Source organism: Ascidiella aspersa, chromosome 6 (assembly GCF_963924565.1).
Source record: "Ascidiella aspersa chromosome 6, kaAscAspe10.2, whole genome shotgun sequence".
NCBI lineage: Eukaryota > Metazoa > Chordata > Ascidiacea > Phlebobranchia > Ascidiidae > Ascidiella > Ascidiella aspersa.
The window spans coordinates 21959617-21980994 of record NC_139452.1 but is presented as its reverse complement, the minus strand read 5'-3'; the positions used below and the strand labels follow the sequence as shown (position 1 = coordinate 21980994).

General features: G+C 38.4%; 1 protein-coding gene and 1 non-coding gene across 2 annotated transcripts; both read right to left on the bottom strand.

The window, feature by feature from the left end:
- Window positions 1-208: 208 nt before the first annotated feature.
- Window positions 209-21332, bottom strand: LOC146140779 (VWFA and cache domain-containing protein 1-like). Its single transcript, XM_083392700.1, has 14 exons — window positions 20868-21332; window positions 19753-19970; window positions 18230-18475; window positions 17145-17339; window positions 15671-16125; window positions 14602-14810; window positions 12764-12886; window positions 10806-10969; window positions 8037-8183; window positions 6864-7152; window positions 5856-6132; window positions 4186-4357; window positions 2780-2910; window positions 209-738 (listed from the first exon to the last, which is right to left on the bottom strand). Exons 1-14 carry the CDS (start codon window positions 21258-21260, stop codon window positions 209-211), a joined length of 3549 nt encoding a protein of 1182 aa, XP_083248826.1. The 5' UTR covers window positions 21261-21332.
- On the bottom strand, window positions 13854-13926 carry Trnak-cuu (transfer RNA lysine (anticodon CUU)). The gene has a single exon. It is a non-coding gene; the product is annotated as a tRNA-Lys (tRNA).
- Window positions 21333-21378: the final 46 nt, after the last annotated feature.

The window sequence follows — 21378 nt, the reverse complement described above, 5'->3', positions numbered from 1 at the left end:
AGAACCACTGATTTAAAAAGTTGAACAATTCCTGTATAAGAGGTGTAGAGCTGAACAAGACACGAAATAAATAAATAAGGTTTCATAACTGTTAGAAAAATTTCGAAGAATAAATCGAACACCGCGGTAAGCATTGCAATAAAGAGTGTGCTATTTATTGGGGAACAAAATTTGGCAAGCATTGGAACAAAGCACAAACGAAATGAAACTAGGCCATAGGTGCGGCACGGAGGTAGGTCTGCTCCGTCTCTGCGTTTCGCTCGCACAGAAACCGCTTCAGGCGCGTTCTGTTCAAGCCCAGGTTAACGGAGATCAGCAAGAGAGCGCAGGCCACGCAATAGACGATGAACTTCTCCTTGGCGCTGAGGCCTTTACCCTTTTTAGCGCCCCTTTCGGTAGGAGGGCGAGGCTGGACTCTGCGCGTGAACACGAAGCTGTTGTTGACTTCGTGCGCGCAAGGCGATAGAGCTGCCACGTCGATCGGATCAGAAATGGCGTCTGGAGAACCGCCCGGGACCAGGTCGATTGCTGAGACGATGAGCTCGGAAACGCTGTTCTCGTCGCTTTGATACTTACGAGGCAGGCAGGGCGGGGGGTCGTCGAACCACGCGTACTCGTACCTGTTGAGGCAGGTCTCGTAATGGCGGGCCGCGTTCAGGTCAACACATGGCGATTCGCAACTCGCGTTGGCACTGGAGGACGCGCAGAGCTCGGTGTCGGCCTGATGCAGGAAGCAGTCTGACAGATAAGAGAGAATTGTAGGTCGTTTTGTTCAGTTTAGCCCAGTGTTTAACAAGTCGTTTTGAATTGAATTAAGTCCCAGTCAAGTCATTCGTAAAATTAATGAAGTCCAAGTCAAGTCATTCGTAAAATAAGTTAAGTCGAAGTCCAGTCTTTTCCGATAAAAACCAAGTCAAGCTCTAGTCCAATTTATCGGTTACCCAATTCAAGCCCCAGTCCAATTTATCGGTTACCCAATTCAAGCCCCAGTCCAATTCATCGGTTACCCAATTCAAGCCCCAGTCCAATTCATCGGTTACCCAATTCAAGCCCCAGTCCAATTCATCGGTTACCCAAGTTAAGACCCAAACGAGTCATAAAATAATTAGAGCAAGTCAACTTCAAGTCAAGTCCTTGTCATAAAAATAAAACGGTAAACTATTTAAGCTGATAAACTCGTCCGATAATAAGGAATAACTAAGGAAAAAAAACAACATCAACGAAGCATATGGCAAGTAAATTGTTTTATGTGCAAAAATTAAGATAAATACCCAATGTTTTAAAAAAATTGCTTGATGAAAACACTTGATTTTATTACAAGCCATTTAACCGAAAGACGTAAGTCAAGTCAAGTCATTTGTCCAAAATGCTTAAGACAAGCAAAGTCCTTTATAAACAGCAACCTAAATGGACTTAATTCAAGTCATCGATTTAAGTTATTACAGCACTGGTTTAGTCACGTTGTTACTTTTGTCGGACTCCAGCCATAGGACCGAGATAAGAACAACACCAACGTCAGAATAAAACACAATTCGGAATAAGGCCAAAATAGGACTAATACCTAATGGTGTTGCTACCGTCTAAATCGGAATAAGTCATAAATCCGTCGGAATAAGACCTAAATGGTCAGAATCAGGCCTAAACAACACTTAACTAACCCCAAACCCCACCCTAAGTACATCACTAACTCCCCTAAAAATTTCTACACTAACCCATTTTCTAACCCCACCCATTATCCACCAATAACCCCAAACAGGACCGAAAATCCGTTTACTATGGCGTCCAAACCTTGGCACCAAAACGTCCGATGCCAGACCGATGGCCCCCGATCGTCCCATACCCTCTACCCACGGGTTCTGGCGTTATTATGGCCATTTAGGTCTTCTTCCGATGAATTTAGGCCTTATTCCGATGAACTTAGTCTTTATTCCGATGAATATAGGACTAATTCCGACGAATTTAGGCTTTATTCCGATGAATTTAAGCCTTATTCTGATGAATTTAGACCTTATTCCGACAGATTTAGGTCTTATTCAGACGATTTTGATCTTATGCTTTACGGGATAATACTGCGTATTTAGCTGTATTATGTTGTTGGTCTTAATACTATGGTTTTATAGATTATTCTGCTTTAGATATTTTTGCTTTTTAGGTCTTATTGTGTGTTCCCCTTTTGTCGTATAGAAACTAGTGATTGTTGTATTGGACATAGTTTGGCGGATATAGCAACTTTAACTTTTCTCAGAATACAGTGTCAATTACCCTGTTTTATGTTCTATGTTCGCCTTTATAATAATATGGTAGGAAAAGCAGCTTCCGAGGGGCTAGATTACAGTTGTTATTAAAACACAAATTTGTTTGTGTCTTTCATCGTTATGGTAAGAATTGGCTATTTATCCTGGAATATGTTTATTCTGCAAAAAATCAAACGTTGAGGCGGCCACTGGTAAATCATAGTTGTCTATCTTAAGTTTAAACGTTTAGTCGGCCACTTATTCACTTTTGACTCCAAATGTTCTCAATATAGGAAAGTATGTTAATTCAAATTGTCCGAAAGCATTGTTTTAGAATAGTATGTAAATTTAATTGCTTCAGAAAGCTTTGTTCATTGATAGAATACCATTATATCAGCAAACGGAATAAATTATACCCCTGAAATTTCATATAACGAGATTTCTTGCGACCGCTTTCCATAGTTATTTTAAAAATTTGTACAATATATTATGTCAGTCAAAAAGCCTATTGGACCGACGGCGACCAATCTCCTCGGGATACTTACTGCGATTCTTTAGGCTAAACGAGTCCGGAATAAGCAGCAAAAACACGTTGGTTCCTGCCAAGTGAACCATTTCGAAGGGAAGTGACGACGCGGTATTTTTTGCGTGTTCGATGTCCACCTCGTGTCCGACTCTGCGCCAACAACATTGGGTTTAGCATAAAACATAACGACAAAACGAACTTCCCGACATACTATAGGTGCCTTTATTCGAGTTCCAGCAATAAGACCGAAATTAGAATAACATCAACGTCGAATTAAAATACAGTTCGGAATAAGACCAAAGTGGGGATAACAACTGGTCAGAATAAGGTCTACATAGGAACAAGACCCAAAAAACCCGAAACCCCACCCAAACGTTGTTACCAACTTTTATAACAATTTCAACCCTAGCTGTAATCTCAACCCTAACCATCACCCACCCAAACCACAAATAGTACGGTTGCAAAACAGCAGCGCTCAAACGTCGATAACAAATCTACTGATGTCAGATCGGTAATTGACTTACACCTTGTTCCTTCAGGTTTGGTGCCATTTAGGCCATTGAGGGTTAATTCCGATGAGCTATAAGTACTTATTCATCGTATATATTGCTGCGTATTTCACTTTATTATGTATTCGGTGTTAAAACTATGGTATTATTGATATTTGCGCTTTATATACGGCATCTTTGTAGGTCTTATTGTGTCCCCCATAAAATAAGTTTTAAATTTCTAGTCGTGAACAGACATAATCTCGATATTTGCTTTCAGGGCTGGTGCTGTTTTTTACCAATCATTTTAAGCTAAATGGCTAGAAAAAATTTAGTAATAATAATTTTCACATTTTGATTTTTCAACGGATAGCACCAGTGGTTCGAACTTTACTATCAGCAACCCAAAAGTTGGAAGACACAGTTTTAAACAAACAGTCTAATACAAACAGTGTATTAAGAATATCAAAGCCCATACAAAAGTAGGTATCACTTTGAACGTTTCTCTTTTATTCAAACGTTAAAAATGATACCTACTTCTGTATGGGCTTTGATATTCTTATTACGTCTTACTACAACCTCCAACCATTATGCTCCAAACAGTGTATTGTTGTTTAGAAAATGCCCATAATACTTGAAAACATGTATCTTTTATATTGTTTAACTGTTATTATAAAACTGCCCTGAAGAAGATTGCTCGAATAGGCAGTCAAAACTTGGTACTTCGCGAATAAAAATTTTGCCGGAAGAACAATTTTACAATTGAAGCAATCCCTGGAAGCAACAGTATATTGATGTTCTTTAAAATATTTTGCTATATTAATTTACAAAATACCGTGGCCAAGGCCTAAGAGTCACACAAAATACGGAATGGTTGGAATTTTTCCCTCGCATACCACCAACCATAATCATCACGACAGGACATTCATAAACTCACTTGTAAGTGATGGAGGCCACGTCTACGCACTTTCGTCGCACGAGCACTTGCCGATCGACCAGAGTCGAGGCCACGTCCGGGTGGGCCTGGGTCACGTGATATTGCGACTCAATGGCCAGTTGCAAAGCGCTCGGTTCGTGACCGGCGATCCTGCGGTCGTATATGACGAAACCTAGTCAAGGGACAGGGGTTATTTATAAGCTTATCGGAACCAGACTTGGGACAGCTATAAAGAAGACCAAAGAGTAATAATTCAAATTCTTTGTTTCGAGAGATCAAAAATGCCGTTGGACAAAGTAGCATTTTTGGTTAAATCCGAGTTTGATTAGAACTAGAATTAGAGCACACAAGCAATTCACCATCTAGATTAGAATTAGAATTAGAATTAGTCGCATTTTTCTCTAATTCATTGAATTAGCTAGCTAGTTGTCCAAGTCTGATCGCAACGGGTTTTGCGCTGCTTTTCACAATACTTCACTTTTTAAGTTCATGCCATTTAGCATTAGCCAAAGCATTTCATTTATGAGGATATAGGTTACAGGAATGTAGACCTGGAATAAAACGTATGTCAATGTAATATGCCCACCCTATTTTATACTTATTACACCTAATATTTGTTTGTTAAATGTGTTTAGTTTAAAATTTAGCTAAAGCAACCAATTTTAAATTTAGATACAAGGTAAAAGTGGCGCTTATTTTAATTTGCTTTAATTTTAATGGTGGAAAATGTATACTATAGCTCAATAGACATATATAAAGTTTATACTGGGCAGTGGGCAGGTCGTCAAGCCAATCGCTTTGCATTCGGATAAACTAAACCAGGCATTTTAACAGGACCATTTTACTGAAAGAACACAAAAGCTTAAAACTAGGTTTGGATGAAATACAAGTGATAATAACAAAGATTATATATTGTGCTATCCGTTATTTTTTTAGCCGGATAGTGTGCTACAGGGCTGTCATTTTTTGCTTCAGTCACGAATTTAAGACCATTAACCATTTCTAACTAAAAAACACAAAAAAACGGCTGAAAACAAATTCCTTTTTAAACGGATACATGTGCTTACACTTACAATATCACAGTAAGTATCGCTTGTATATACTGAATTGAATGGCTTTTTAGCACATTTTTTTAACTTTAGATAAGCAATTGATATAATTGTGTGAAGACTAAATGCACTATTATATTCATTTGATGTCATGTTTGCTGCATCTACTTTATTTTAAAATTTTACGTCATTTTTCATAGGTACATAACAGCCTAACAAATGTTGTTGAAATGTGACATTTGTGCCATGACTACTCACTTTTTTACTGGAAAACAGGTTTATTTATGGCTATTCAATTGCAAAGCAATGCCAAAAAAAGAAGAAAACATTTTTTTTAGGGGGAGGACAATTTATTTTTTTCAAAATTTCAGCCCAAATCTGAATTTTCAAATTGACGTAACACGGTCAATACTGAACCAAACGTGCTCAGATTTGGTTTGAGGGGTTTTTAGACGCAACCTAACAATTCCAGGGGGTCCCCACTGACATTTGACAAAAAAGTGTTTTTTTGAACAACCCTAATTTGAGCATACATTGACTTTAGTTTTGGGGTATCCAATCTCAAATAACCTAACGTTGAAAAAACGCTGAATAAAAAGAGTAAAGTCAACTTGAGTTTACCCGATGTGTCGATGAGCATACAGGAAAGTCCATTCTGTTTGCATTCGGGGACAGCCGCCAGCAAAAGTTTCTCGAAGTAGTCGAGAAACACGTCGGCGCCCATGACGCCGAAGATGTGGGGCGGCCGCAGCTGTTCCTGGTCGGTTGAGACGTCATCGCTCGGGGGTGGCTCGACGATGCCCCTGCTAATGGTGATGACGAGACCGGCGCCGTTGACGTCAAGATAGGGAGGTGAAACGGCGGCAAGAACAGCCTCGTGGAGCGATTCGTCTGAGCTCTGCAAAAACCGTTCGGTTGGAATATGTTTTTATATAGGCAGTTTAGTCGACGATGCTATCCTGGTTCTTTTATTTATGCACATTCACATTTTTTGCAGTTTGTAAAGAGAGCTTTTATTTTGCGGTTTTCCAATAATTTAAACGTAAAAAGCATAAAGGTTAATGGTTTAACACCCACGTTTAGCTTTAGTATTTGAAACGCTGTTTTTTTTTCATTTTGTTATCAACTGTGGCTTTGGGTTCGTGTTTCTGTGATATTTAAGCTATAAAAAAATTATTAAATAAATTTTATTTATTATAGTAATTCTTATCGGTCTTGCAATTACTTGGCTGCACACGCGGTGCAACGCACTTTCAAAAGGCCGCATTGACCAACTAAGATATGATAACAAATTTTTGGTACGAGTCCCAATATAGTCTAGGAAAAATTTGATATTTTAGCTCAATAAAAATAAAATTAGTTTTTTTGTTAATGTGATTTGGTCCGAAATTACCACCGTAAGTTAACCAGTAACTAATGTTTCGGCGAAGAATGGTAAAATCAAACCGTGAATTCGGAAGATGCACGAAATGCTATAGGTAAAAAACATAGTAACTCGTATTCCAAGCCAGCAGTCCATTTTGAAAGTCACTCGATCCGTCTGACAAAAAAATACCCCAAAGCGCAAATCCGATGGCCTAAAAAAATTTATTCAGCTCGTATCAGAGTTCCCCAAACGTGAAAAATCACCTGCTTCAATCGTGCGACGTAGGTCTGTAGCATGAGCGAATGACCGAGCTCGTACCAGGGCCGGTCCACCGGGTTGTAAAGCTTCGGTAATTCGGCGCCGGGCAGAATTCGCATAACGCCCTGTTCCGTTCCAATGTAGCGCCAGATGACGTCATTATTGACCTGTGACGTAGGGTCGAGCCAAATGCCCTCTAGCGCCCAAGTGGCGAGTAGTGAGCTGCGGACTGTAGGCTTGAATCGAGGTGCCATCGAAGATCGGTAGACGCCATCCGTTATGTACGTTTTGTAGCTGGAAAGCAGATGTAAGGGTTCGAGGGGTTCGTTAACCGTTTTTGTATGTTTTAACCAAGGTGAATATCAGATTTACCCCCAATATATACAGTGCTGCTCATTTATTAAAAAAACGAACATAACAAATTACATCAGTTATATCCAGTGCGACGGCTGCCCTTGTTTTACGAGTTGTTCAACGTCTGATAAAGTAGTAGATAATACACAACGAATATCAGATTCAACAAGTTAAGTCGGTTTCGTGCTTTAGATTTGATAGCAATGTAGGGAAGCCGCTTCGAATAGGTTAGTTGAAGAAAACGAAACCAGACTATTCAGAGCTTAAATATTTATCCTTTTTTAGCCCACTAAAACGAGGAAATGTACCCTCTTGGGTAAATTTATCCAAGAAGAAAGGTTTCACTACACAGTGAGGCGCCTTTAAAAAAAGAGTATGCCTTTGTATTAAAAAAACATAAAAAACATTAAATAACGAGTCAGAAAGTTTAGTGAAGAAAGTTGTGTCGCCAAAGCTTTGCTATCATACTTACACGTAGTATTTGGGGCGCCGCGAAAAAAAGGTTGCGCAACAATGCTTACATTTTAAAGGTACCCGTATTTGGTCTCGTTAAAATGCTTGCTTTATGTTTTCAGTATCCGATAAAGCATCTCTTGTTGCGTTCACCACAAGCAATTTTTTTTTATTGCACTACTGATAAAGTTAACGCGTTTTTTAAGCACTTTAGAAATGCTTTGCACTCATAAAACTTAAGGCTTGTGTAATAAATAAAATACTTGCGATATCGCTGTCGTATAACCAAGCAAAAATCATTTGAAAACTGTATACTTATAACAAAAACTATATATACTTAGAGACGATTAAATCGCACACGAATTACTCACTCCAACATAAGTTCCGGCGTTTCTGGTAGTTCCGAGTACCTTCCGCTGTCCACAAAACACGAGGGGGCAAATGACGTCACGCTTTTGTTTTGCGTCACCGCCTGACCCTGATGACGACACATCTTGGCGGGCCGCGTCCAATCGAACCTGGCCAAAAGCAGATTGGGTTTAATACGGAATGTTGGAATGCAAGCGAATAGGAAAATCTAGCCGCAAGTGGGTTAGTTTCGACAAAATGGTTTAAAAGAGTGATTCTCAAACTTGGAAGTTTCAGGGATTCGCGCAATATATTTCAAAAAATATATACCAAAAATTGAGTTAGCCGAAGAACTTTAATCTACTTGAATTCTAATGATAGTAATAAATCATTCTACAGCCTGTATAGGACAATTACTTTAGTTGTATAAACAATAATATGAATCTTTAGATTGTTTGGTGCGCCGTGCTTTTTTTTAATTTTTCGGACAAAAAACTAAAAGGGGTGTCGAATATTTCAAGAAAGCAAAAGGGGTATGCCTCGTAAACAAAAGTTTATGAAAATGTAAACGATAAAACAGAAACGTAATAAAAATCCCATACAAAAGTAGGTATTATTTTGACCGTTTTGAAAAACTCTTTACTCATTTACAACATCCGATGTTCTAATTCTGTAAAGGCTTTAGTATTCTTATTACGTCTTACTATAGTGGTCGGCAATCTGTGGGCCGCAGAGCCAGTTTAATGGGCAGCGAGTTACTTCTAAATAGCTTTGTTTTATCATGTAGGCCTAGTTGTGGGCCGCGTGATAGCCGTACGTTCATTGCACTTTGTTTTAAAAGTTGGTGTGGCATAGAATTTTTAAATTGGCTGAGTTAGGAAAGCCCCAAGTGCCAAATGTGGTTCTGAGAGCCTGTCGAACTTTATGTTTTTACAACTTTAAATTGCTTAGCGCGTATATTTTTCGTTTTATAGTCATGTTTTACATTATTTATGGCATGGCGGTGTTTTGGGCATCAAGGCGTTGTGTAATATTTCACCTTAAAATCAAATATCCTGAATCCTTTACTTTTTCCTAGTGGTTATACGTTGTGGGCCTTCAATAGCTCTGAAAAGAGTGCTCTTGGCCGCGACAAAAAAGTTTGCCGACCACTGTCTTACTACAACCTCCAACCATTATGCTCGAGAAAGAGATTGTGGAAAATAAGAGACTATATTTCGTCTATGATGAAATCTTGGGTACGTGAGTCGCGCTCGGATGAGTTTGGGCACGTTTGTCAGTCACGCGTTTCCGCAAGTCACTAGCAGACACCAAGAATTTGTTTCGTCGCAGAAGAAATGACCGGAAGCGGAAACACTCAGCAAACTCTCAAAGTACAAATGAAGCCGTTATAAGAATATCAAAGCCCATACAGAAGTAGGTATCATTTTGAACATCGATGATGTTGAAAATAAATAAAAAGTTATTCGAAACGTTCAAAATGATGATGATACCTACTTCTGTATGGGCTTTGATATTCTTATTACGTCTTACTAAAACCTCTAAACATTAGGCTCCAAAATACAAATGAAGCAATTTTTGTTTTTTCACTCTTGAGATTAACCTTTTGATAATAATTAACTAAAAGCAGCTCCTCTGGTAATTTCAATTGTTAACCAACGTTTTGGCAACCTATTCAAATCGCCTTCTTCAGGGTGAATGACAACGAACGCGATGTGGCCTTCTACCTTCTCAGTTTCAGCAAATAAATTTATACTACGTGTGTTTGTTTAGCCTTTTTGTGATTAACATATACAATTGGATTAACAACACTGTACAGTAATTCTTACTTGACGTCTGATACTTCAGTCTAATTCAAAATCGCTACTTGACAATAATTTAAGCAATGAAATTCATCCGGCCGCCTCCTTGACAATTTAGACACGAGTCCGTTCCACATACTTTTTGACTATTTTAACTACGTAAGTGCAAAAATTTTTCATCGTTCTACGTTCAGTTTGTTTACGTTTTGATGTTGTCTTTTCACCTAGATCAGCGCGTCTTTACCGTTGCGCCGTGGAAGGCAGCCAAGTGCGTCAAGGAAAACGTATTCAAAATGTTGGACTTGCTCTTTGCGCCAACACTTACAGCCTTCTTAAATGTTATTACGATCCGAGGTCCGGCTGATTTACAATTGTTTTAACATGAAAATAACACAATTCTTAGTTATCATTTTGTGCGGCCCACAGAGATCTTTCTAAGTTTGGTTTTGGCCCGCGACTAGAAAAAGGTTGCCGACCCCTGATCTAAAGTCTAAACACACCGCTGATGCATTATTTTAATGAAAACAAACTAAATACACATCATGGACATTCCAATATGAATCTACACGGAACCAAATCATGGGGTTGCTTACAATCGCCTAACTTTAAATTCCAGAAGGTACAGTTACCGATAAGACATTTGTAGAACAGTCACGAAGCAATAAGAACTGGTATATGCCATAAGTGTGGTTGCCCCTGAAGACTTAATAAGCACACGTCGAAACGTAAAGATACCTTAATCAGTTTTTGTATTGTTAACAAAAGATTTCTTCTAATTCCAAGATAAACTACTCGCAATAAACAACAGTGAAACCTAGGCACAATGCAAGAGTTTGTTGCTAAGTCAAGTTACCGACATAAAAAATGTTAAATTAATAAAATGAGTAAAACTCGTCAAATCATGAGCAATATTTTGATCGTCAAACAACAAAAACGCAATATTTAATATTTCTTCAAGATATTTTAGCCGGGTATACTGTTCGTACCCACCTGTGGTAAAGAAACTGGAAGCCGGGCGGTTTAGATTGTTTTCCGAGTTGCGTCACTGTCGTCAGGTTTGCGTCAACCACGACGCAGAATACGAACTGCGTGCCGTCGACCTTGGCGCACGAATACGTGGAAGTGACGTTCTGTTCCTTTACTCTGTTGTGCTCCTGTGGAAAAGAGTTCAAAAGACAGAAGTGGATTATGCCAGGGTGCAAAACCAAGCTACCAATTTTATTTGTAATTTCGTTAGGTACTCGTGCACCACTTCTATTCAGAAAACCTTTAATATACAATAAATTTATTGAACTATTTGTAAATTGCAAAATGTCGATTTTATCGATAATGATGTCTTTGATATTTTTATTGAAATTTAGTGAACTAATTCTGTGATGATTTCATCATGTTCTCGCGTACTCGTGGACCACCTCTATCCACGAAATCTTAAAATATATACAATAAATTTATTGAACTAATTCTGTGATTTCATTGTGTACTTGTGTACAATCTCTATCTAGAAAATCTTAAAATAAACAATAATTTTATTGAAACAATTCTGTGATGCAATGTACTCGTGTACCACATCTGTCCAGAAAATCTTAAAACATAAAATAAATTAATTGAACTAATTCGGTGATTTTATTATGTACTTGTGTACCACCTATCATAAAAATCCCAAAATGTGCAATAAAAGGTAGGTATTGTACTAACAGTAAACAATTCACAGCACAGAAGCTATACCGAATTGCTGGCGAACCGCAAAAAAGAACATAAAGATCAGCTTAAAACACACTGGATTAGGTCTCGAAACTTTTTCTGGGGGTGGGTAAACCAACGTTCGCGGGCCAATTGATCTGATTTGAATAATTAAATTATAAAAAAGGCGTTTTATAACGATTAGAAAAAAATGGATTCAATTTGTATCCAGCCAACTTTTTTTTTAATAAAATAACCGGTAGATCCCCAAGTTTTTTTTTAACTTGTTTGCGATAGTTGGTTAGTATTAGGCAGGACAAACTTTCACGAATCGCCAGATGCCGCAAAATCGGGTTTATTGGGTCGAGTGCTAGCGATGACTCTTAAAGGATTTCGTTATTGAGTAGTTTTTCAGAAAAAAATTAAGCCTAACCCGTAGGATACCTCGATGTAAAAAAAGAGGTATCCCTGCCACAATTTCAGTGTTATGTGCCTAACTTCGTTTATGCGATAGTTGACAATTCGCATATCGAAGGCTTCTCTGGAAAACAACCTTTCAGTGTTTCAAAGGTTTATAAAGTTTAAGAACCACTCAATTGCGGATATCACTGCTAACCCAATTACAGTTCAAAAACTACATATATAAAACAGTATGCGGCTGCACCTTTGCCTTGCTGTTTAATTTCCCTTTATTTATCAATGAACACTTTTGTCGTAACCCGAATAGGCATTGGACAAAAACCAGGAAGTCGTAGTCACCACGCATCTCATTTACAAAGCTCCGGGCAATTTTCCCTAAGCGCTATTCCATTGATTAGCAAAGTGTAGGAAGTTGTGTTAGCATTACTGCTAACCACGTAACAACAAACCCGAAACAACAGATTTTGTAAGCCATGTTGTTTTAGGCGGGCGTTGGCTTGCAATTTTAACCGTGTGCCATAACAAAACAGACTTTATGCCTATGTGTATAGTAACAAACTTATAACACTTTTATGACAAAAAAGTGTTCAAGTATATTGCCAACAAAAAACTTTCTAAATGTTTTACATGGAATTTTTGACCTTAGTTCATAAAGTTTGCATTTGTCGTGAGACTTTAACGGAGTTAAATTAGGAAAAGCAAAATTGATCGAATCAAATGAAAAAAACACTTCTCTGGCAGCATAAGAGCCCAAAATTTTGCGGTTACCCGGAAACTACGAAAATATTGAGGGTCGTTTAAAGAATTTCTTGAACGGACATTTAAAATCCTAAAGTCTTAAAACGTACCGCCGGGAGAGCTCGCACAGTTCGGAACACGCCAGTAAATACGTCATCACTTTGAAGTGGCGATCCTTCAGGGCCCAGTCCGAGTTCGATTTCGTGCAAAGTTTGCTTGATAAAGAATCTAACCTGCACGAAAGATTGGGGCACATTAGGGAGAAATTGCAGCGCGATTTCCAGGCAATTTCGAATCTCACGCAAAGCTTTCTTGCGAAAAACGCCACATTGATTGTGTGGCCGCCTATTTGGTAAACAAACAATGGCCAGTGATGTATAGCTCAGGGATGGCGAACCACTGACCCGCGTCAAAAAACCTTGAATTACCAAACCAAACAATAACACTTAAAACGACGCAGCCGCAGCAAAGTTTCGCATAAAATTAGCATTATAGTTAAATATATGACCCACTTGTGCACTTCGTCAGAATTAAGGTCATGTTTGTGACCCGCGCGATGAAAAGGTTCGCCACCATCCCTGGCATAGCTCGAATTGAATAGTCAAAGTCAAATAAGTCGAAGGCACTACTGCTGAACGACAAATTGCATTGTAATTTCTTCTTCCTTGCTTTAACCTCATTTAAGTACGGTTATGCGAAAAATTGTCAACATAACAAAACAATTTGTAGTTCAACACTGCCACCTGGTTTCAATAATTGTAAGCAAGAATGTAATATTTAACTGTTGCTACATGTTAGACTTTAAAAATAGACTTAAGCTTTTCGTTTAACATAATATCTTGGTGTCAGCAAATTGGTCAGTGTTTAACTGGTCAACATCGAGTATGATTTAAGAGGGATAACATTTCCTTTGAGGTTCTGTAATTGCGCAAGTCCTCAACTGTTCAAATATTTGCGGATGTCTCTCAACATATTTAAGCTGATATCGGCATTTGGCTTTGCCTTGTTGACATCATTTAGTGAACAATGCTTTCCGGGATTTTTTGTCGTTCTTAGAAAAAATGGTCAAACTATAGAATTTGGCTACACAAATCACTATTTCATAAAGCTATTTCGGTATTGTGCAACAAACGCCAAATGAAGTGACTTATAAGCCCTCTAGAAGTTAACAAACAAATGAGTAAGCAAAATCATAAAATGCGCCCAACGTGGGGCTCGAACCCACGACCGTTGGATTAAGAGTCCAACGCTCTACCGACTGAGCTAGCCGGGCGACAAGCAAAGTTGTCGAGATTTGTTTGGTCTTTCCAGGTTACCTTAACGCACAAAACCCCATGGGACGTCTACCCTATAGCGCTGTGCAATTGCAGAACGACGAGACTGGTGTTTAGAAGAGTATAAACTTACGATTTGAAAAAGCGTTTACCAGCCTCGTCGCATTGAATGAAGAAACTTGGTCGTGTCCCTAATGGTAAATATGCGGGACAATAAGGTTGTCAGCAAGACAGTTGTTTTAATAATATCGTGCGACGTAAAATATATGTGAATAATAACAATTATAGGAATACTGTTGTCAACCGTTTTGGTTGTGTTGTGAATTCGTATTTGTTAATAATTCCGACTAATTTAATTTGCAAGGGTTTTGAAGATAACTTGTACTGGTAACTACAAGTTGTTCAACTTGTTCGATCAAAAGTCTACACTGATCACCTGTGTTAGTTTTCTATGTATGAAACGCCATAAACCTTTTGTCTAACTGATTACTTATCCAACACGTTATCTAACAAAACTCAAAGAGTCTTTAATTACCAAAACAAAGACAACAAGTGGCCAACATTAAACCTCACAATTCCGCCTTTGTGTTACTGCGCACTTCAAGAAAAACGGGAATAAATATTCGTTATCTAACAAAACTCAAAAAGTCTTTAGTTACAAAAATAATGCCTACCTCCTCTGTACGTTCAAACGCCCCTATTCCAGTAATGACCGGGTCTTCGTTTACAGCGTGAGGGACAGGCAGAAAGGGGTGCATCAGGACCCGGCCAGTGACGTCGATCAGGAAGGGGTACGTGGCGTACGCCCCCACACGGAAGTAGGTGACGTCAGCGAAGAGCTCGTGGGTCGTAAGGTCAACACCGACTACCCCCCTTAGTTGACCTTCATTTAGGAATAACGAAACAGCGGGTATGACGTTTGTTTACGACTATATCTGTGGGAAGAGCGAGTGTAAGTTTTGCTTTACGCTCCAGTGTAAAAGTAACGTGAATTTTGTCAATATCCGCCTTGGACAACTAGATTTGTTTTAGCTTTTCAAAATTTAAAATTAGAGCAAATTAGATAATTTTTGTTTTGTCAAATTAGATTCGAATTAGAAATACCGAATCTCTTAAAACCAAAATTTACACTAGAATTACATTGATTATTTTAAATCAATTTAATTTAGTCGCAATTTGTTCTTAAAGAATGTGAATAGTAGCTTTTTCTGTGCTAATTTTTATGAGTTTTAGCGTGTGACCTAACAATGGCCTATGCTTTTCAGGTTGTAAAAGTCACCTACAACGCTACAAGTCGTTCAAATTAAAGGGATTAATTTAATTTTTTGTTTCGACTGAGTGACTAAACATTTAAAATCCAAATTGCATAGAAACTAGAATTAGAGCACATGCGCAATTAACAAACTAGATTTCAACTAGAATTAGTCGCATTTTGCTCTAATCATTGAATTACAAACCAGAATTATCTAGTTGCCCAAGTCTGCTACTATATGATGTCCAAAAACAGATGTTAATTGTAAGTTTAACAATCAACTATCGCGCCTCATTATTTTTACAGCAAACTGCATAAAAGTTTTTGGCAAATATAATGGGAAATTTGACCTTAAAAAGTCGTGTACCAAAACGCATTTTATTACGAAAAGTTCGCAAGTTTGCATGCCGGTCGGAATTGGACACCATCAAGCTTCGCACTACCTACCCAAGATTTCACGCTTTGTTAAAAGTGACGCGCGCCAAACTTACCGTCCACGACGACAGGCGCAGCGGCGGTGATCACCATGCCCATACCACCGGCGTCGAAGTACGGCACACTCCACACCACAGGACTGGCAGCGTTGTCAGCCTGGCGCGCCTCCGACGAGAAAAAGCTATAATACGATCCCATAGCGGAGCGCAAATGCTCGACATCGACCACATGCGTGAAAATGCCCTGAATCGGCGGTGGCAAATCGGGCGAGTCGTCTTCCACAACCTCAGGGTCGGAGGCAAAGTGGAAATTCTGGTCGGCCATTCGCTGCAGCGCGCCGCCGAAGGTGCCACTGCCCAGCGCGAAGCACAGCAGCGCCACGCTGTTGCGCATCTCTCGATTTCGCGCGCGAATCGTCTCGAAGATCTTCTTGGGACGGTCGGTGGGCGCGCCGTCCGACAGAAAGAGGATAACGCGGTCGCGGGAACGAGCAATTTCGTCGGCGCTGTGTCTGGAGAAGAGAGAGATTTTTGTTACGTCGGAAAGCAAGGACCTTTCTTTCTATGTCGGAAGTCGGAAGCAAGTTTTAAACTAAATTGATTGCAAATAATTAAATGTATAGATCTAGTTCAGATTCTGGTTTTCAAAAATTCAGTAATTCTATTTTTTATCTAATAAAAAAACTGAAATGTTCTAATTTTAATTTGTAAGCAGAATTCTGAAGCAGGTATTTTTTTGTTCGGACCAATGGCCAAAACAATAAAGCATACGGATGTACGATAATATCGGATCGGAGCCGATACCCGATGCCAGTGATAGAGTTTTTAGGCAGGGCAACTAGACAAATATATAGGCTATGGATGACCTATAATATCGTATCAAAGCCGATAGCCATACCAAGTGGTAGTAGTGATACTCGTCCGATACTAGGGTGGTATCGGTGCCGATCCGATATCAATTAATATAGAAATTTCAGCTATGATTTACAATCCTACCATGGAATTTCTGCTTTGAAAAGTAATTTTATCAAAATGTAGTAAGCTGGAGCGAGGTAAGTAAACTATTAACGCAAAAGCAAATGTTTGTCTAATAACCAGAAAAATGCCTTTGGATGTTTGAATTAGACGTATTTTGCTTTAATGTGTATATGAATGACGTCATTCGGTATCGGATCGCGATATTTTTGCGGAAATATCGGACTAAATTGTCAAGTTTCAGACAATCCCAATCAAGGCCAAATCGAATGTGGTGTGGTTGGCGCATAAACTAAGTGTTAATACACGAAGTAAGTGCAATTTTATAACTTGAAACAAGCAAACATAAAGTCACCTTTAAATTGCAAACACATCAATAACTTTAGCACAACCACTAACTCAAGTTTTAGGAGGTAATTTTTCAAAATGCCTATGTGGGGTAGAGGCGTCATAAAATTTAAACGATTAGCAAGGAATTAACCCCAATAAGTTTTCACAATAAAAGTGTTCAAGATGTTGAGAAATATAAAAACAAAAACAAAAAAACATGTTCTACCCTCCCATTGTCGCATAGTGTTCCATGTCCCTTGCAAACGACTCGTTCAAGTACTTGAAGGCCAGTTCGATTGCATTGCAGTAGTAGGTCTCGGCGTGTGGTACGATTTTGTCGATCATGCTCAACATTCGTCGCTTGTTCATCGGTGTTGCTGCTGCCATCGAGTGGCGAAAACACGACGTGTTTCTGTGCTCGCTGCAAAGTCAAAAGTTCAATATACGAGCGTGCGTTGTAAATGACTGATGTGTTGTTATATTGCATTGACGCGTCTCGTAATTCGTGCAACAGCAAATCATGACGTTCTACGAATTCTAACATGGCGACATGACGTCGTTTGCGAAACAAAAATACATCACGTCACGATATAGATACATGTACACTGTAGACATGACGTATAATCAAACAAATTTTGCGATTTTTTTTGCACTGCTAATTAATATCATGCCTTGCCACAAAGGCACAAAACGGGTAAAATATAAAATTACAACAGTGTTTTTATAAAACCAGAGCAAAATATTCACTAAATAAGGCCAATTTTTTTCTATCATTTCTACTCCCATCTAAGAAATCTTTACACAATAAACAACATTATTTAGGTCAAAGGGCATGGAATTCCGTTGCAATGAAGAAATTTACAATACATACACTGGAATTTTATGCAGCGAATTAATTCATTGAGGAAGACACTTAATGTCACTTTTTTGTGGCGGCCTAGGTAAATTTAAGCTGTTAAGCTGAAATAAGAAATTCCATCAGCACACGTACGCCCTGTGGACTTAAAAGTTCGTTTAAAACAAAGGTTTTTAAACTGTGAGTCGTGGAACTTTTGCTAATTAGAGGCAATTTTATCATGTTGGATTGGATATGAACGTTAATATCTAATTAATGGACAGCTGATAATATTGTATGGTTCATTTACCTATTCTATTGCGGTGTATTGAGGTAATTGTCGAGTTATAATTGTATCTTATTGCTATATAATGGTAGAAATCGTGCAGCGATTTTATTTTATTTCTTAGTGCGCAGCAATCCTAAAAGTTTGAGAACAGGTGTTAAACGAAAGGCGCAAAACAAGTTCAACTCACGGGTAGCCGTCCACGTCAAAGTACTGATAAGACGATGACACAGCGCGGGCGCTCGCGTCGGTTCCAAGTGCGAACGCTTTATTCGAGAATGCGATCACCATCATTCGATCGTCGGGCGTCAGGGTCGACACGACCGTCGCGGCCGCCTCCTTGGCCGCTTCCATTTTGCCGTATTGCGACATGGAACCGGACCTGTCCAGTACCACCACCACGTCCTTTGCCTTCGGGGTGCTCGCTTGAACGTACCTGATTTGTTTTATAAACTGTTTTATTTTGAACATGTATGTAGAAGTATAGGATAAGGTTGATCGCAATGGTTGTTTTCTACATATGTTTAATATATATTTGCGCATGGCTAATTGTCTCCCAATTTGGCCCGTTTTTGTAATGCTTAATGTTGTGTCAAATCATATCAGTATCAGTTACATTGGAGGCAATAATAGGCAAAATATATTTAGTTTGTAAATTTTAACAAAAGCACGATTTTATAAACTGCGTTATTTTGACGGAGCGTCATTTGACATGTATAAAAGTATAGGTTTAGGAAGATCGCAATGGTCGTTTTTTTCTAGTTATAATATATGGTGTAAACAGTTTACAATGTAAATTAGCAAAAAAATATTTGCGTTTGGCTTATTGTACCCCATGTTGGCCTTTTTGTTCTTATGCTAAGCGTTGTATCAATCATACCAGTTACATTGGAGGTGATAATGGGCAAAATCAATTTATTTTGCAATTTTATCAAAAGCACGACGGTTATCAATAATTTCTAAATTATATATGTGACATAGCAAAGCTAAAATTGTGCCTGTCAAGTTGTAACAATTAGGTTGAAAAGCAATTTGTTGTTGGAATACGGTTTTATGAAAACATGCAAAATTAGAACAGCATCTTAGTGCAATTTTCCTTTTAAGATTTGTGAGCCAACATCCATTTTAAAGCTAAAGTATGCAAACATCAACAGTGCGGTTATTTGTGGTGCAATGTACAATATCATTAATAAATCAATGTGCACAGCGACGCTGCTTCGAAAGGTGGTCGAACTTCCTTTACAAATGTACGCGAAAATTCGCGGAAAAGCGCTGTTCAAAACACAGCTTGTACTGAAGGCATTTGGTAACAAATTCAACTTTAACAGTGGTTGTTAAACAGTGGTTCTTAACCTTTCCAAACACAAAACGCCCGGTAAGATGTTCTCAAAGCGTTTGCCAAAACCCTAATAGTGGCAGTAGGCTCGACAACCATACTATAACAGCCTAAAAAGTGTAACTATTTGGAATGGAACATAGTTAAAGATAATCGTTTTTCGCGTAAAGGAACTAAAACATTCCTGTGTACCGCAAAATAACGTTATTCTTGATTCAGTTAGCAAATCTTGCAATTTAAATGAAGCCATGACGCGTATAAGGCAACAGTTTTAGTTTGAAAGGGATCATCGTCCACTAATCTCTAAGACCATACAGAAAACTCTTTGAAAAAAATGTCACAAATGGCTACGTGATTACTGCAGTTGCAACACTTACCAAGGTCGATATCTGTTGTCGTAGGTTGTGTTGCATCGCTTGACCGGCGACGCGGGAAAACGTGTAAAAACGCCGCCGTCGGAACCAAAGTACTGCCACTTGAGACCAGGAAGGTGGTGGAGATTTTTCCTGGCTTGGTCGAGGAAGCTCTGACCAGGCGTCTTATTGACGTCGGTAGCCGAAGGAGCTTCGATGCTGCACAGTTGTTCGGTGTCGACCTGGTTTAGCAAGGCTACATTAGGCGCATGCGGGGCATTTTTAAGTAACGACAGGCAAATTGTAAAATTATACAATATATCAAACCTGGAAAAAAGTTTTAGTTTTAAAAGCGACTGGCATCGGTCAGACATGGAGAACTAAATTTATTTTAGCTTTTCAAAATTAGACTGGCAATTATAACTAGAGCATTTCAGTCCAAATTAGATCGGAATAAGATCGTTTTTGTTTTCTCAAATTAGATTACAAATAAAAAATTCCGAATTCTTCAAAACCAAAATTTTAATTAGAAATTTAACTAGAATTACATTTTTAATCAATTACAATCAATTTAATTTAATCGCAATTCATTCTTATAAGAATGTTACTGGTTAATTTCTGTTTGCTAATTTTTAAATGTCTTAGCATGGCCTATGCTTTTCAGGTTGTAAAAATCGCCTACAAGTCGTTCCGACCAAAGGGTAATATTTAAATTCCATGTTTCAACTGAGAGACTAAAAATGCCGTTGGACCCGGCATTTTTAGCAAAAGTGGCATTTTTCGTAAAATCTGAATTAGATTACAAGTACAATTAGAGCACACAAGCAATTTCACGAAAATGAATTATAGCCACATTACGCTCTTATTCCTTAAATTAGCAAACTAGATCTATCTAGTTTTCAAATCTGGCATGTGTATAATTTAAATACAATTTTGGTTGTTTTTGACAACAATGGCTGGAGGTATAGTAGCATTATTTGAAACGTTTAAATATGCTACCCAATTCTGTTTGAGTTTTTTTATATTCATTTTAGTTATTCTGTTTTGTTAAAAACTTTTACCCAAAGATAACAACGCTCATTAGCTTGGGAACAACTTACAATAAATAATAAGGTCATTAACGTGATAATTACAATTACCAGTGCATGGAATCTTGGGTCGTAGTCGTTCATGTTATCAAACTTTTTCGTCATGTTGCAGCATTTACTCCACTTTCGAAACTTGCTTTCAGCAATAGAAGCCGTGACTGTGTCACAAAGCTTTTTCACGGCGTCCTTTCTAGAGTTAAATGTTCGACTCAAACTTTTGGAAACATCAAGCGCGATAGCTTTGCCATCTAGCTTCACTTTTTCGAGAGTAACCACTTCATCGATGTGCTTTTGAAACTTGCTTACACCCAAAACGTCGTCTCGAATTTTTCGAATTTCTTCTCGAAAGTTTTTAACGCTCGCCGGCGAAAGTTTGGTTGACCTCAAAGGCCCGAAAACGGATAATAATAGCACAACACTGATAGTAGATCGATTTAACATCATGTTGCTGATTTCACAGTGCTTGAACCAAGCTTTAACTTACTAAAGTTTACTAAATATCAAACAATAGTCCATAACTTTTCAATCCTGGTTAAGTCCTGTCTGATTTTGCAGTCAAAAC